This window comes from Sceloporus occidentalis, unplaced genomic scaffold, assembly GCF_023333645.1.
Source record: "Sceloporus occidentalis isolate IW3139 unplaced genomic scaffold, rSceOcc1.0.p SCAF_5, whole genome shotgun sequence".
NCBI classification, from domain to species: domain Eukaryota; kingdom Metazoa; phylum Chordata; class Lepidosauria; order Squamata; family Phrynosomatidae; genus Sceloporus; species Sceloporus occidentalis.
Genome location: NW_028316985.1, coordinates 175,040,035 through 175,052,668, shown reverse-complemented (window position 1 = coordinate 175,052,668; position 12,634 = coordinate 175,040,035). Strand labels below are relative to the sequence as shown.

The following is a 12,634-nucleotide window of genomic DNA, read 5'->3' as shown; positions in this document are numbered from 1 at the left end:
ATCAAGGTTTGCTATTTGGAATTTTTGTTTTGTTTTTTTAAAATATATTTTCAAGCCGTGGATGATTGACTCCGTGGCTGCAAAATCTGTGGCTATGGAGAGCAAACTGTATTTATATTTAATGGTTCATACCATGTCTTTTTCTCAAAGAATGGCATTCCAGGTGATAAGATCAAATAAAACAAATGCAGTGAAATCATAAAACACATTAAGGACACAATTACAAATATACCAGTACAAGAAAAACAGCACGTAACTGATTAAAAGCCCTCTTTGCAGCAACTCAGCTTAATTACCAAAGTGATGGTGGAAATCAGGGATGGCAAACCTATGGCACACGTGCCAGAGGTGGCACTCAGAGGGCACATGTGGGTACATGTGCCATCGCCCCAGCACAGAGTTTGCCAGAGTTTGTTACTAGAAAGCCAGAGGGACATGGCACTTTGCAATAAATAAGTGGGTTTTGGGTTGCAGTTTGGGCACTCAGCCTCTAAAAGGTTCACCATCACTGGTGGAAATAATAACTTACCCAGGTCAACAAGCCTGTCCATGGCATTCCAGATCAATGGAAGTGCCTAAAATCTTTCCAAGACTAGCCCCTGTATAAAGTATGTCCTTGTGGTTCATTGTCTATCAAGCTGACTTTGATTTATGGCAACCCTATGAGCGAAGGACCTCCAAGGCTTCCTGTTATCAACAGCCCTGCTCAGGTCTTGCAAGCTCAAGGCCATGGATTCCTTGATAGAGCCTTCAGAGAAGTCCACAACATTGAGCCATGGCAGTTAAGGCAGTGTCAAACTGCATTATTTCTGCAGTTTAGACGTAGCCTAGGTTCTGGCAAACTCAATGGAAGCTTTTCAAGTTCTGCAGAGCTTTATATACTTTCTCCCTGGCACCTGGTAGGACTGCTCAAACTGGAATCCTGTAACAGCCGCCTCCTGTTATGCAAGAGCTAGAGAGTGTGTATACTGAGTGAATGTGAAGGTGGCTGGAATGTCACAACATTCAAAGAGTTTCAATTGACTTTCCACTCTTTGTCAGATCTTCATAGCAAACGGCAGTAGATAAATGTAACAGCACCTCAGAATTAGACCAATTTATGGAATGGAACTCATTGAGAATGTTTTCTATGCAACAGTTGCAGAATAGAAATGACAGGAATTCTTGCAGGCCTGAAGTGAAGCAGTGTGTTTGTCTTGGAAGTGGGTTTCACACTTTGCAAAATTCATTATTTCAGCAGTCATTTTTGGAGGTGGAGGAAGTTCCTGCGGGATGATGACATTTTCATGTTTAGAATGATGATATGAAGGAACAAGTGCATGAGGTTGCATGCTGGTGTTTAGAGAGTAGTGTGCAAATACACATTGTGCATTGTGTTGCACGATGATAGCCATGGGCATTGGCTTCCAAGGCACATTCGTTGTGCTATGTTGCTATGCCTCTCCCCACTTGGTTGGCATGGTTGTTTTTCCACAAACCCAAATCTCATTGGCTGGGTGATGTCACGATATCTTCATGCCAGCTAGATTACCCTTGATTTGCTCAGCTGTTTAGGTTCATTATACTTGAAGGCACAGAACAACAATGATCAACATGAAGGACTTTCTCTTAAGCAAACAAACAAAGAAGCTGCTCAAAATGTCATTGGATTTCAATAAAATAGAATAACATGGTGTAAAAAGAACCCAAAGCTTAAGCGCTTTCCCAATTTTCCCTTCTTCTTTTTTGCCTTAAAAATGCTTGCCTGTTAAACTCAGGTCACCGTAATTGCATTTTATTGCATGCCTTTCATTCACAATTAATTAATGTATTTAATTTATATCCAGACTGTCTCTCAATCTGAAGTGTCTTACAGTATAAATTAAAACAGAGTAATATTATTTATTTATTTATTTATACATTTAAAATAGAGAGCACAGTTAAAATACAGCATAATCAGTACCCAGCTTGTTGGGGGCCACTGACTTACAGATTGTAAGCTGGTTAGAGAGTGCTGAGTTCACTGATAAGAATTGTAGAAATGTAAATGTTATTGCTATTGGTAATAAAAAGTTCCAAAAATCAATTACATAAACACTTATTTTAAAACATGAATTTGCAACAATGTAAAAAGTAGGCAAAACATAATACAGTCCTCCCTCAAAATTTGCAGGGGATCCGTTCCGGACCCCCCCATGAATTCGGAAATCCGTGGATATTCAAGCCCCATAGGTTTGAATTGCTGCACGCTCACGCGAGCACCATTCATATTAATGGAGGTCACTCCTCTGCAAATAATCAAAACTGCGGCTCTCAAGTCTGTGAAAATGGAGGGGCAACTGTAGTGAGGATTTTAAAAACATTAGACTTTCTACAATGGCCACTTAACAAAGGCCTGTGTAAACAAAAACTATACACAAACTAAAGAGCTTATCGCTTGGCTATTAAAACCGTCTAACCTCTGTCTGGTTTAAAGTTTAATTCAGGTGGCATCCTGATCTTATCAAAATGTTTTTGCTACCAAATTTGCCACCCGAATACAGCCTGGGTCCACCCCCGCTTCAAGGAGCGCTCCGCCCGGCTCTTTTCAGATCCGGGAGTTTTCTGACTTAAGAAAATGGCTGGCAGAGCGCTCCTGGAAGGGGGAGTGGACCCGGGATGCATTCAGGCAGCAAATTCGGTGGCAAAAACCTTCTGATAAGATTAGGATGCAGCCCAAATTGAAATTTAAACTGGGAGAGGTAAGTCGAATTAATAAATCAAGTGATAAGTGTATATACCTATGTGACATTGCACATCAGACTGAAGGAATAATTTTAGAAATCTGGTAGGGACACAGCAGATTATGTACTCTGTTTCAACAAAGTCTCTGTGTGTGTGTGTGTGGGGGGGTAGAGATATTTAAAATGGGGGAAAACTGTTTTAAGGTAAAGATTAAGTAATACAAGCTTTATGTTATTGTTGCTGTTATTTTATTCTTTTGTATCCTGCCTTTCTCCTGATAAAGGGACTCAAAGCAGCTAACACATATTTAAAATTATACAAACTAAAAACAATACAAACACATTGAAAGTATATTTTTTAAAAAGCAATTAAACAATTCATGGAGTTAAAACATTAAAAATGTTAAAATACATTATAAGTGTGTATACCAACCTTAAAAAAAACCCAGAACTGCACAATATTAAAAGCCCAATCCTAGCTAGTTGGTAAAAGCCTGATGGCACAGAAATATTTTGACCTGCCATTGGAAAGAGAACAAGGACGGGGCCATCCTAACCCTAGGGAGGGTGTTGCAGTTTGGGAGCAGCCACCAAGAAGGAACTCTCCCCTCTCCCTATCAGACATTCTTAAATCTTTGATGGGCTCATAAAGGGATATACAGTCCTATTTTCTTACAATAGACAAGAGGAAAATGCTTATACAAATCCTGTAGTATAATAGTATAATACTTCTGATGGGCCTAACAGAGAAACAGAGGAACACAGAATGGACACTTGCCAAACAAGAAATGGGAATGGTTTTATGGAAACTGTTGAGCCAGAATTTGGAAAGAAAAACTCAGGCAAGTTTAGGGTGGTGACATGGAGAGGGACACCGAAGGAGTACAATGGATTTATCTGAGAAACATCAGAAGAAAAAGAAAGAAGTAGAGCTGGTTTACATTTACAGTGCCTAGTTTCATGACCTTAAGAACATTACTTTTTTGGGCTACTATTTCCAGAATCCTCCAGCTGGCTCAGCCAATTTGATAAGGAAGAGAGGACTCTGACTGTGAAAACATAGGTTAGGCACCAGAACAGAGCTGGGAGGGAGCAAGCAACGGATCATGGGATATGGGGCCAAGAGGCAAACAAGCATGAGCTTGATCCTGAAGCCGTATGTTAACAAGCATGTCCAAAACAAGTGTGTGTATGTGTGCAAAAGGACAAACATTGGGTGTCCTAACAATGCTTATAGGCTGGCATCCAAAAGTTGTGCTCTGTATGCAGGTACAACTCAGCACAAAAATCAGAATCATACAAGTCACTGTATTCCCTATTACCATGTATGGATTTGAGAGCTGGACAGTCAAGAAAGAAGATAGGAGGAAAATCAACTCATTTAAGATGTGGTGCTGGAGAAGAGTGCTGAGGATTCCATGGACAGCCAAAAGGACAAACCAAATGGGTCCTAGAGAAGATCAAGCCAGAAATATCCCTAGAAGCCAAGATGACTTGTCATACTTTGGACACATCATGAGAAGGCCTGACTCATTGGAAAAGACAATAATGCCAGGAAAGGTGGAGGGAAGTAGCAAGAGAGAAAGGCCACATGCTTGAAGGTTGGACTTTATTAAAGAGACCATGAATATAAGTTTGCAGGAGCTGGGCAGAGCAGTAGAGGACAGGGGGGCCTGGAGACGTCTCATCCATAAGGTCGCCATAGGTCGAGATCAACGCGAAGGCAGTTAACAACAAAAGTAATGATCACATCCAGATAATGGTGGTAGAAGTAAAAGTCTACATGCCAAATTTCTGTGCATGAGGTTGCACACTGATATTTAAAGAATAGTGTTCAAATACACATTGTGCAGTGTGATGTATGATGACAGCTATGGGCTATCCATATTCCAAGGTACATTCATTGTGCTGTATTGCTATCAATTGTAGGGGTTGTATAATGGAAGAGGAACATAACTCCACTGATGGCTATTTATGGTGCAATAATACAGTGATGTAGGATCTTGGCCACAGACGTAAAAAAGTAGAAATGTGTCAGAGCTTTGGAGCTGGACCACAGGGAGGTGAGTAGAAGCAAGCAAGGGATCTATAGTTTGGCTTTAGGGAATTAACAGTTCTCTTAAGCAGGACCCTGGCTCATTGGCTGAGTTAAAGCTAGCTAGTTGAAAACTGCAGGAGCCATGCAGAAACCACAGGTAATAATTTAGGTAGAGGTATACAGAATAAATCACATTACCAAGGGTGCCAAGATGGCACTTCAATCAGCAGCTCTCTATCGTCTTTTCCTACGTTTAAGGCTTTATACTGACCACTTTCAAGGTACCTTCATTAGTGACAAGATAGTTAGGTAAGCATTTGAATGTGCCTGAAGTTCCACAATGGACAACTCTGTTTAATCTAAGCAGGAGAAGACACACATAGACAATTAGGTACTGCCTGCTCCACTGCCCCCATCCAAGACTCTCATTCCTGGCACATTACAAGCCAAGGTCAAAATACTCAAAAGGCAGCAGAAACCCAGCCGGGCAGAACAAGATCAGCACTAGGATAATTCCACCGCAATTGATACACAATCCAAGGTCATATGTGACACAACAGTCACTACAGGAGTAAAAAATGGATGGCTTGGCTGAAAATTGCACAAAGTGATGTTATTCTCAGCACTAAACTTGACCAGTACTGAAAGCTTATTTGTGCTGCTTGAGACCCCAGCCAAGGCTCCTGTGTAAGCCTTAGGTCTCCCTATGGATCTTATCACACTAGATGAATGCCCCTCAGAAACAGGATTTAAAAGTAGAAATGCGGGAGGTTTTTCAGATGTTTCTCCCAAACAGCAATAATGCAGAAATAAAGCAAATGGAAAGTGGAGAAAAATGACACCTTTTTACTTTTGGGAACTTCCTGAAAGTAAAAAGGTGTCGTTTTTGTCCACTTTGCATTCACTTTATTTTTGCATTATTGCTGTTTGGCAGAAACATGTCTCAAAATCATCCCGCATTTGCGTTTTTTTCCCTACTTCTAAAATCCTGTTTCTGAGTGGGATTCGTCTATAGTGCGATAGGCTCTATGACAAAATTCCCTGAAGAAGCCTGCTTACTCCCAAGAAAACCACTACTCTTTAGATCTTCCTTGCAGCTGGGAACATCTTCTGCTTGTTTCACACCTAGCTTTTGCTTTCATTGGTCTTTGCATCATGGCCTGGGAAGGGATACGGGATTCAGTATCTTCATCTTAGCCAGAAAGAAGACTTTCTTCCTTAAGGAATATGGCTTTGTGCACTCTTAATAATGCAATTCAATATCATCCAACTCCAGAAGATCACCTCCATTCTTACTAGAAGATACCTCTAGTGGGGAAGATATAATCTTTTCTCCCAGGGCTCCATCAGTGCTTTAGGAGAGATCTACATATTGCAGTGGGGAGCCTCAATAAACTGACCCATGGGGAGAGGTGAGTAAGAAATAAATATTATTATTATAATATTATTATTAAATATCTGGAGTACAGGGATCAAAGAATGTTTTGCTACAGAGGCTAGTTGCTGGACCACTACAACCTTCAAGAAAGGAGGAAATGAATCTAAACCCCCAACTCCCATTTGAAGACTATTGGCAAATTTCTTTGTGTTGGCCTAAAATGTTTAGCCATTACTATCATACTTTGCAAAGGCAAATGGAGCACTGCTCAAGGCATACCATTCCTTTCCCGCCTCCTATTTAACCCCACATCACCATTTACATGTACAGGTGTGCCTGTGTGTCATCCTTATATAGCTGCTATCTGCATTCACCTGACCTCTGCTGCTACACCCAGTTACTCCATTTGTTACGTCCCTCTCACCCCATCATCTTCCATTTCTTCCGCTACGTTGCCCAACACCTCCTCCTCATCTCACTTCCATTCATTCAGATATTTATGCCATGTAATTACTGTATATATTCATGTGTAAGTCTAGAAATTTTAGTCAATGAATTGACCCCAAAAACCTGAGTCGACGTATTCACGAGTCAATGTAAATACTGTACTTTATCTCTTATCAAAAAAGGGAACCATCCCCTGTTGAAAGGCAAGAGCATGATCTGTCCTGGAAGCACTGACTCCCTCTCTATTCTCTCTTCCATCCTGCCTTTAGTAGAAGCACAAACATTTGGGTCTGCTGGGATTTTATTAAGCTCTTTGGCACTGTTTTCCTTTGCTTTTCTCCTGGAAACTTTGCTTTGTTACATGTCCCAAAGGTTTCCCCCTTGACTTAACCACGGGTCGCATCAAAATCCACAACTTTGGCCCCCAAACCTGCCCTTGATTTATACATGAAGTCAACTTATAGTCGAGGATATACAGTATCCCCTTGTTTCCAGGAGTCAGCTCTTGGTTTCTCTCCATGCTTTAATCTTTCCCCCCATTCTGATGCATGTACTTTGTGGTTTACACGTTTGTAATTTCATATTGTTAATTTTAGGTGATGTTTTAATTGTTTTTATTGTAATTAGTTTTCCAGATTATGGAGCGGCCTTCCGGATGAGATCCGTCATATTACCACCTTAAACAGCTTTAAAAATGATAGATAGATTCGGATAGATACCCAGCCACCGAAAAGAAGACCCAACTAGTTGACCTCTGATTGGCGTCAGTGACCGTTTATAGACTTATTGATTGCTGTTGTTTTAAAGTATGTTTTAGTCGTAATTGGTTTAATTGTATTTTAAGGAGGGGTGGGACCTTTAGGGAAAATAATAATTGTTGTTGTTATTATTATTATTATTAAATGTTTAAAAGTTTTTATTTGTGAGCCAACTTGGGTCCCTTTCTGGGGGGAAAGGCGGCATAGGAATTAATTAATAAAATAAACAATTACTTTGGCATCTATTCAATGTACAGCACAACTCCGTCAGAGCGGTGTCAAACTGGATTATTCCTGCAGTGAGGACCAGATGTCTTCATGCCCACAAAGGAGGACAAGGCACTGCAAAATGGAGGGCCTTCAAGAAAAATGTAGGACATGGCCAAGGAAAACCCCCAATCATGGATGCCTTATAAATCCATGCTTCTTAGACATGATTGAAATGGAGGACCTTCAGGAAAAACGTAAAACGTGACCAAATTAAAAAAGTATATTATTATATATTATAATATATTATTATATTATTAATCCATGCTTCTTAGTCTTGCTCGAATTGGAGGACCTCCAGGAAAAATCTAGGGCATGTCCAAGGAAAACCTCCAATATAAATCCATGCTTCTTAGTCTTGATCACAATGGAGCCCCCCCCCCCAGGAAAAAATGTAGGACATGACCAAATAAAAAGCCCCCAAACACTCACACATTATAAATCCATGCTCAAAATGGAGGACCTTTCAGAAGACAATGTAGGACATGACCATATATATAAAAAGCCCCCCAGACCCTCATAAATACATTAGAAATCCATCCTCCTTGGATGGATTTCTCAAAATGGAGGACCTTCAGGGAAAACAATGTAGGACATGACCAAATTAAAAAAAGCCAAAACACTCAAAAACACATTATTAATCAATGCACAGAATGGAGGACTTTCAATTAAAGCCTAGGACATGACTGGTCCTAATATTAAAATCCAATGGAGGACGTGTTGGAAAAAAATGTAGGACGCATCCTCCTGGAAAAGGGGGAACTACACTGCGCAGGCGCAATGCTGCTCCTCTCTTTTCCATCTGGGCGGGGCTAAACGTATCAGACGAGGGGCGTGGCCTAACACTAAGCGCGAGGCTGGGAAGGGCGGGTTGCTGAGGAGGAGGAGGAGGAGGAGGAAGACGTTTGTGCGCGTGCGCGCTGAAGAGGCGCGAGCCAGATAGACTTTAGTGTGTCTTCTGCAGAGAAGCCGCTCGCGCGCCTGCCTGTGCGCGTTCACCGTTAACCCCGCCCCCTTTTCCTCTCTCCTTTTTTCTTATTGGCTGAGGGCTCCTCTGGAAGGGGAGGGGGAGGAGCCGCTCACCTGAAGGAGAGCGTTGCTGAGGCTCCGCCCACTTGAAGGAGGAAGGTGTGAGCAGGAGAGGAAAAGCAGAGGAGGAGGAAGGAAGGAAGCAGGGTCTTTTTGTTTTTAGGGGGCTTCCCCCTTTTTTCCAACCTGGAAGGGGGCCATTTTATTTGAGGAAAGGGGAGGCTGGTTAACCCCCTCCTGCGCATGGGGACTAGTGTCTCCTTCCACAACGGTGTGTGTGTGTGTGGCTGTCTGGCTGAAGGGGCGTGAGTTCAAGTCCTCCCAAGGCTGGGAAGGGCCACAATCTTGTGTGTCTGTTTCTTGAGGCTGGCTTTGCTTCTGAAGGGATATTGTAGCCATTTTTAGGGAGGGGCAGGAGGGACCCCTGAGGGTCTTTATTGGGGGGGGGGGGCTTTGCTCCTGAAAGGATATTTTAAGCATTTAAAGTTTATTTTTAGGAAGGAACAGGAGGGACCCCTGAGGGGCCAAATCTTGTGTGTTTGTGCCCTTTTTTTTGGGGGGGGTCTTTGCTTCTGAAGATCTATTTCAGGTGTTTTAGGAAGGAGCAGGAAGGCTTCCCCTGAGACCCAAGGGGACCTGTTTGGGGGAGCATCATTTTGGGGGCTGTGCCCCTCTCACTTTAAAGGGTCCTTTGGGAGAATCCTGGAGACCTTTTAAATATCTCCTTGCTTGAGTCTCTCTCTCTTAGATCTCTGTTTTGGGCCCTTTCTGGGGGTCTCTGTTTTGGGGTCTCTCAGTCTGTCTCTTACCTGGGGCCAGGTGAAGTTAGGATAGATTCATTGCTTTTTCTGATGGGAGAAGTAAGTGGTTCTCTATTTGGGGCCAATTTGCAGCTGAAAACCTTTTCCTGAAGGAGAGGTGTATGTGTTGGGACCCACAAAATCTAGTGGAAGCTCATTCTGAAAAGGTTTGTCCCTTTAATCTTAAAGTTGTGGAGGCTTCAGAAAATAATAATCTAGGGCCATTTCCTTTGCAGGACGCTGTTGGTTTTTGGAAAGGGGGGGGGGGTTGTTGTCAGGTGTGTAGGAACTGAATGTAGCTTCCTACTACAGGCCACATTTTGGGGGCTGAGGTCTGTCATTACTCCCATTGCACACCAAGCAACCCTTGCCTGCTCACACATCATTACTTCCTTCCTGCTCCTGCTGCTGTTTGATTGACCTTACACCAGAGAAATGTCGGAGCTGAGGAGGCGAGGAGCTGAGGGAGATCATGAGGCTGACAACATCCTTGACAAGGTAAGTCTCAATGGGCCTCTTGTTCCCTTCTACCTGCCTCCAGGTGTGGCAACAGGGAAGGTGCGAATTTGTCCATTCCTAAGCTACGTTTTCTAGCCATTTCCCAACCTGATCCATCATCGGCTTTTCTGCTCAGCGTATGATGTGCTGCTTATAAGCGGTTCTTCGTCCTGAAGGAAGGTGAAGAAGGCTTGGAAGAGAGACTGATTCACGCATGTCTTCTTCACCCTCTCCTGTTTCACTCAGTTATAATTTCACCTCTCCAGATATGCGTGAGTAATGAATTTGGGGCAGGTGTTTTGGGTTCTTGCCCTCCCTCTTAGGGAGCTGTTCTTCCTTGTCAGGCGCACAAGACCTGGCAGATCTTATGCAGAAGAGAATATATTGGCAGGGGGGATGCTTCCCTTTTCATTTCCCCCTTTTTACACAGTTGAGAGTATCCAGTGTGAATTAGTAAAGCCTGAAAACGTAGCAGCAATGTCTCACTCTGCTTCTGCAGTAGGAGGCCATTCCTTCTGGACCTGCAGTCTGGAAAGCTGTTCCTTACGTCGCTCCTCCTCTTGTTTGCTAGCTAGCATTCCCTGGTTATAGGTTGTAAAGACTCAGTTCAATAATACATTGACCCTTGTATCAGAAGGAAGTTAAATATACATTGGCTAATTTGATATAGCTAGCTTGTATCAGCACGCCCATCTCTATGGGGTGTGTGTGTGTATTTGTGTATAACTGACTGATTTGTATTCGACTCTGGGGCTGTTATCATGAACAGATAGAAATTTCTGCATTGTGACTCACAGGCCTAAGGCAGTTCTGACTTGTGCCTTATGTACTTAATAACTTTTAAAAAGAAGAATCTTAGGCTTTCAAAATGATTGTAATATTCCTAGGCCTAAATATTAAGAGTCCTGGTATTATACAACTCACAGTAGATGCATCTTGGTGAGATTATATAATACAGTGCTGAGATTTTAAACATGTTCTGACTATTCACACTCTTCTAAAACTGCAGCATTATTTTAGTGCTGAGGAACAAGAAATGGAAACCGTTGAGCATTTCCCCCTCTGCTATTTTGATTTCAGCAACAAAATGAAACCTGTGCTTTTGTTTCTTTTTAATATGAGCTCAAGTCCAAAGAATGGGTTATTGGGGGTACTAATTCACCCAGTTGATTTCTGGGGGGGGGGGTTGTTAGTGTATTTGCTTGTCAACTGGAGAACTGTGCTAGTTCTTTAATTTGCTAACTTAAGTAATAACAAACTTAAGACAGTGCATTTCAGTGGCAAAAGACTTTGGGGCAAGTTCTAGGGGCCACACTTGGAGCTGCTGCTTCTTCTCTTTTTCTTCCTTCTCTTCTTTTCAGTTTACATGCTTTCCACCCAGCTCCCCAACCAGGACTCACGGTAGCTTGCAAAGTAAGAAGGTGAAGGGGTGACGTGATAGTCATGTTTAAACATTTGAAGGTATGGCATATTGAGGATAGAGCAAGCTTGTTTTCTGATGCTCCAGAACTAGGACACAGAACAATGGATTCAAGCTTGTATAGGAAAAGAGATTCCACCTCAGCATTTGGAAGAACATCCTGATAGTCAGAGCTGTTCGACAGTGGAACACACTGCCTCAGAGTGTGGTGGAGCCTCCTCCTCTGGAGGTTTTTAAAGAGAGGCTGGATGATCATCTGTTGGGGACGTCTTCCTTGTGTCTTCCTGCACAACAGGGAGTTGTACTGGATGACCCTTCTGGTTTCCTTCAACTATGTTTCTAAAGTAAATATAGGCCTGATACAGACAGGCCAAAATAAAGCTGCTTCGAGTCACTTTGCAAGTATGCTATTTAAAAGATACATGCGTCCTAAGAATCCAGAAGCCGCACCAAAGCCACGCTCCAGTCCTAAGGACTGGCGTGTAGCTTTGGTACAGCTTCCAGACTCTTAGGACGCATGCATCATTGAAACACCATACCTCCAAAGTGACCTGAAGCAGCTTTGTTTTGGCCTGTCTGTATAGGGCCATAGTTTTAAACAAACTAAAGTTTAACATGGGGGCTAATTCTTGTAAGCTTCGTATGAGGAGAACTGGACAAGTATGATTGCATGGCTCATAGGCAATTGGAGCAACAGTAACATCAAAGCTATGTGAATTGGGAAGGTCATCACTATCATTCTTCTATAGAAATTACCTATTAATTGTGTAAATCCCTGCACATATGGCATTTCTCGGGGGAAGGGGTTCTAGTCTTGTCTGCCCTGTGAGGTACTATGTTTCTATGCACATGGATTTATTTATTTATGAAGACATATTCATTTATGTGCAAGCTGATCTGCAATGTGAAGTTGCGCTCTCCAGACTCAGGTTTATCTCCTCATTTACTCTTTGTGAGAACTAGGGCTCAGTTTGTGCAGGTCACTGGCTATGACCTAGGGAACCTCAGTGTTGATTTGAAGGAAAACTACTACTGTACAAGATTCAATTTAGATGGTGTTTAATGCCTGAAAAACTCAATAAAATCTACAAAATTCTGACAATAGATGCTAGAAGTGCAAGAAAGAAAATGCTTCACATATGGTGTACATGTGAAAAAGCGAAAAAATATTGGACAATGATCCACAAAGTTGTAATGGAGATCCTACAAATCAAATTGAAAAAAGACCCCAAAACTTTCATATTAGGTAAGACAGAGGAAAAACATGAAAACAAACATGGAAAACTATTGTGTGACA

At 42.1% G+C, this 12,634-nt stretch overlaps 1 protein-coding gene across 2 annotated transcripts in view; it reads left to right on the top strand.

The window, feature by feature from the left end:
- Nucleotides 1-8,726: 8,726 nt before the first annotated feature.
- The window catches only part of CDS1 (CDP-diacylglycerol synthase 1), a 29,580-nt gene continuing 25,672 nt past the window's right edge, over nucleotides 8,727-12,634 (top strand). The window contains exons 1-2 of one of the 2 annotated variants that reach the window (XM_089526184.1): nucleotides 8,727-9,586; nucleotides 9,851-9,917. In XM_089526184.1, coding sequence (XP_089382310.1) covers nucleotides 9,855-9,917 — 63 coding nt within the window. In that variant the 5' untranslated portion in view covers nucleotides 8,727-9,586; nucleotides 9,851-9,854. Of the gene's footprint in view, nucleotides 9,918-12,634 lie in introns of both variants that reach the window. The other variant, XM_089526185.1, reaches the window with a different exon arrangement.